This window comes from Electrona antarctica (genome assembly GCF_951216825.1).
Source record: "Electrona antarctica genome assembly, chromosome: 21".
NCBI lineage: Eukaryota > Metazoa > Chordata > Actinopteri > Myctophiformes > Myctophidae > Electrona > Electrona antarctica.
In genome coordinates, this window is record NC_136802.1 from 5,998,375 (window position 1) to 6,003,374 (window position 5,000).

The window sequence follows — 5,000 nt, forward strand, 5'->3', positions numbered from 1 at the left end:
CTGCGTTGGGTCCCCAAGTCGGCTCTGTGGCCGTACCTTGAGTTGGCTGTGTGGCCGTGACCGTAAACCTGGCCGAGACCTGCCCTTTTTGTTCCATTCCTATGCCAATAATGCTGCTGTTCTGACAAAACTCTGTCTAATCACTAGTCTGCACTAATGTGATGAATCCATCATGCCCATTTCAGCACGGCTGGATAGGGTATTTCAACCAATTGCTTGGTCAGAAGAACTACCTGTAGTAATATAAATATTTCATTCCACTTTTGTCCTTTTTCTCCTTTTTTGGGCGACTCCTCTGCGTACCACCAGGGGGGGCTAAAGTACCACTAGTGGTACTAGTCCCAGTGGTTGGGAACCTCTGGTCTAAGAGGTCTGGGTGGTACGTATGGGTCAAGAGGTCTGGGTGGTACCTATGGGTCAAGAGGTCTGGGTGGTACCTATGGGTCAAGCATGTCAGAAACAGAAGAAGGAGCTAAGCCATTGATAGATTTAAAAATCACACCCGTGTGAACTGAGTGGTGCAAGGTCTTATATAGCCCGATCAGCTGTGGTCTGACGTAATGTCAGTGACCATAGTAACCATGCTCATTTCTTTGGGTCCCACGTACAGGTACACGGGTACATACACGGGTACACGGGTACAGACAAAGCTGGTTGTTGGAGTGGTTTGCACCACTCAAAAACAATGAGAAGCACTTTAAAATCAATTCTTTGTTTCACTGCACGGGAGCCAGTGAAGAGAGGATAAAACGGGTGTCACATGTTCACATTTCTTAGTCAATTTCTTAGTCAATTAAATTAAGTTCCTTCACATCTGTGTGCAAATGACATCCTGCACATGATTCTACAATCACTCAAACTCTGAACTCTGACTGGGGTGAGAGTCATGGGGAGAGACTCATGATCATCACAACGTCCTGATGTGAAAGAAAACATTTCAAAAGTAGAAGCAAAATTAGTTATGAATATGGGAATCTAAATTATATTTTGATGGTGGTGCCATAATAATCAAAACGGTTGCCCAGCATGCACCCCTGCTCTAGGCCTGGGGCAGGGTTCCCCAATAGGCGGCCCGCGGGCCATTTGCGACCCGCAAGAGGCCCCTGTTTCGTGGCCCACACCCCTATTTATCAGCATGCATGCCTGATTTTACATTCACTATCTGATGGGAAAAAAAATACTCTCTTTCTCTTTCTCTCTCTCTCTATCTCCAGCTAAGCCCCTCCCACTGGACATCACTCCATCGCAGGACTGGGAGGAAGTCCCGCCCCCTGTCCACTCACCTGTCACTCGCACCTTCACACGAGAGTAAGTGTGTGTGTGTGCGTGTGTGTGTGTGTGTACATTGAGTGCTCCTGTCAGACAGAAATGCAGAATCAGCACAAATGAATTATTTATTATAAATGAGAGAGAGAGAGAGAGAGAGAGAGAGAGGTCCTGTGTGTGGGACATTTCTGAAACTGACTCGAAGTGCAGAAATGCTGTTATAATAACCTACTCAAACCCAACCTGTGTGTGTGTGTGTGTGTGTGTGTGTGTGTGTGTGTGTGTGTGTGTGTGTGCGCGTGTTTTTAGCCCCTCCTCCCGGCCGTTTGTGAAGGGTGGCTCCGCCCACAGCTCCTCCCCATCCTCCGACTCAGACGACCCAGACGACAGCTACGTTGCCATGACAACTGCATCCTCCCTCCACCACAGTACCGGAGAGTCGGTGCGCTATACCGCCTGTCACTCAAACTTACTTATAGGCTAGTGCATGGTTCTCAAACGTTTTAATGTCAAACAACGACCCCCAAAATTAAGGAGAATTCCGGATTAACTCATTCCAGGCTAAGGACTTCTTTAATCCCGCACCGCCAACGACGCCTTTAACGTAATGTGTGTGTGTGTGTGTGTGTGTGTGTGTGTGTGTGTGTGTGTGTGTGTGTGCATGTGCGTGTGTGCATGTGCGTGCGCGCGCGCGCGTGTGTGTGTGTGTGTGTGTGTGTGTGTGTGTGTGGGTGTGTGTGTGTGTGCGCGTGTGTGCGCGTGCGTGTGCGTGCGTGCAGTCTCTCAGGTTGATGTTCCATAGAAGCGCTGAAGGAGGGGCCAGCAGCCCCGCCCTACGGCGAGCCAGAGAGGTCAAACAAGTAGAATACCTGGATCTGGACCTGCACACTGGACGGTCCACACCCACCAGGATGGTACAGTACAGCAACCAGCCACTAGAGGGCGGGCTTCACCATGCTTTTTTATTTACAATGGCTAAGATGCATTAGTCATAGTATAGGACTTACCTTGAACATTACATTACAGAAAATAATGAAATAAACGGAAATAAAAAAAACTAAAAAAAAAACTTGGTGGCCGATGGGCACGACGGGCAGTGGTGGAAAGTAACTAAGTACTTTTACTTAAGTACTGTTTAAGTACTACAATTTTGAGGTATTTGTACTTTACTTGAGTATTTCCAATGTCCAGTACTTGTACCTCTACTCCACTACATCTCAGAGCCACAATTTGTACTTTTACTTATTTAATTATTTGAAAACTTTAGTTACTATAGTTACTTTGGATATTTTAATTTTGATTAGAAAACATACATTAACCACTTCAACCCTATACATTTCGGCCATTTGAAAATAGCCTTGTAGATCGGCTATTTTCAATAGATTTTGTACACATTTTGAACTTGTGAAATGGGACATTCTGCAATATGAATACTTTTACTTTTAGTACTTTAAGTACATTTTGATGCAGATACTTTTGTACTTTTACTCAAGAACATTTTCAATTCCGTACTTTTACTTGTAACGAAGTAGTTCTAAAAGTAAAACAATTGAGTACTTTTTCCACCACCTACGACGGGCAAATACAGTAGGTCTAGTACCCACAATTCACCGTGACTGATTTCGTGTTTTCCAGAATCGGTGCGCGGCAGACTCTGGAGTCGGAGTCAAAGGCTTTGGCGTGTGTGAGGAGCGTACGGCCTGCGGCGGCGGCGGCAGGCGTTCACGTGTGGACTACGCCCTGGTGGACCCAGAGAGAACACAAGCCCTGAGGAACACCAGGGAAGCATGGCATGATGGGAGAGTTTCCACGGAGAAGGACAAATAGTGCACTGTGTGTGTGTGCACACGTACGTACGTACAGTACGCACAGTACGCACGCATGCACGCACACACACACACACACACACACACACACACACACACACACACACACACACACACACACACACACACACACACACACAAAGGCCTTATACATTTCTGCTCAATCTCTTCTCTAGAGCCAAATGGCTTTGTTCAAGGTCAAACAGTTTATTCATAAGATATTAGGTGCTGTCAAATCATCATCAGTGTTAATTTAACTTTAGAATGTAAAAACTCTACATTTTTACATTCTACTATTGAATATCTCTTTGCTATGATATAGAGGGTATGCGCATGCTTAAAGTGAATGGCACATCGAGTGGCAAATCAAGTGGCAAAGCAACATGCAAAGTGAGTTTACCATTGTTTAATGTTGTTTAATACAATCAGATAGGACTTTTCTGTTTGGATGTATGGGCTGTCAAGGCCAGAAAGTAGTTTTTTGTCACTCAGTAGGTATTCCTGCATAACTTCCGGGTTTGATGATGATGTCACGCGCATACCCTCTATAGTTCCCTATAGTTACCTCTGTACAACTTTGGAATCCAAACATGCTTCCGTTTTCCAAAAAATCCCTCCTGCTCCGGCCATTAGATTATGATCATGTAAAATGAAGTAGTTCCCGTTTGTTTGTCTCCCAGTTATCTGTGACTTCACTTCCTGTTATCTGTGACTTCACTTCCTGAAGAGTCTGATAGTGAATAAATCATAAAATGAAATCGACACCAGTGGTTATTCTTGTGGTTATTCTTTATTTACAAATGAAAACTGGTATTTAACCCATTTTGACCTGAGGACGATTCTACAAATGTCTTCTAAACCATGACAGTTTTCTGAAAAACCCATGTTTCTCTGTCAGTCGTTCTCAAACATTTTCATGTCAAGGACGAAGGACCCCCAAAAATATATGTAATTGGCCGCCGACCCCCATCTGAAAATATGTTATTCCAGTCACCACTCAGAACCGATTTTTCAAAAATAGCAGACCTACAAACTCATAGCGCGGCACTCGGTGCCGCGCTATGAGTTTGTAGATAACGTAATGCTTAAAACACCAAAAAGGGTTCCCGCCCAAAATGGGTTAAACCCGGGTGATTTTCACCCGGACAATTATGTTCATGTGATTTTCATAATAACAAAACTTGATATAATTATATACAATATTTCCGAGCGAGTTGAAGTTTGAGATTGAGGCAGCAGGGAGGTGGGAACCCAGTGTACTCTCTGCTGCCCCATCTGGCGGAGTCAGGTTAGCAGGGAGGTGGGAACCCAGTGTACTCTCTGCTGCCCCATCTGGCGGAGTCAGGTTAGCAGGGAGGTGGGAACCCAGTGTACTCTCTGCTGCCCCATCTGGCGGAGTCAGGTTAGCAGGGAGGTGGGAACCCAGTGTACTCTCTGCTGCCCCATCTGGCGGAGTCAGGTTAGCAGGGAGGTGGGAACCCAGTGTACTCTCTGCTGCCCCATCTGGCGGAGTCAGGTTAGCAGGGAGGTGGTGGGAACCCAGTGTACTCTCTGCTGCCCCATGTGGCGGAGTCAGGTTAGCAGGGAGGAGTGAACGGCTGTGTTTTATTCCCCCTCTTGTGTATTTTGTTTTTCTCTTTAGCCAATAGTTTTTTGTTTTTTTTATATATATATAATTTTTATCCCATGATTTTGCAACCCTTTTTTGTTCACCCACTGTCAATTATCTAATGTAATCCTGGGCGCTACACTTCCTCTGCCAACCTGCGGGGGGCAGTGCTGCAGCGGACTGACCTCATGCCTCCTTCTATGCATGACAGGGGAGAGTTTCCTTCCCCGGCCGGACGTAGCGCTTGGAAGGAACACGTAATTCTGACCAGTTCCTTTCCCCTCCATCAGGTGCCCCGG

General features: G+C 45.8%; 1 protein-coding gene across 1 annotated transcript in view; it reads left to right on the forward strand.

Annotated features, from left to right (window-relative positions):
• LOC306913702 (GRB2-associated-binding protein 1-like) overlaps window positions 1-3,363 on the forward strand; it is a 29,097-nt gene extending 25,734 nt beyond the window's left edge. Inside the window, exons 9-12 of the mRNA XM_079490518.1 lie at window positions 1,215-1,308; window positions 1,576-1,708; window positions 2,046-2,180; window positions 2,902-3,363. Coding sequence (XP_079346644.1) covers window positions 1,215-1,308; window positions 1,576-1,708; window positions 2,046-2,180; window positions 2,902-3,093 — 554 coding nt within the window. The 3' untranslated portion in view covers window positions 3,094-3,363. The remainder of the gene's footprint in view (window positions 1-1,214; window positions 1,309-1,575; window positions 1,709-2,045; window positions 2,181-2,901) is intronic.
• Window positions 3,364-5,000: the final 1,637 nt, after the last annotated feature.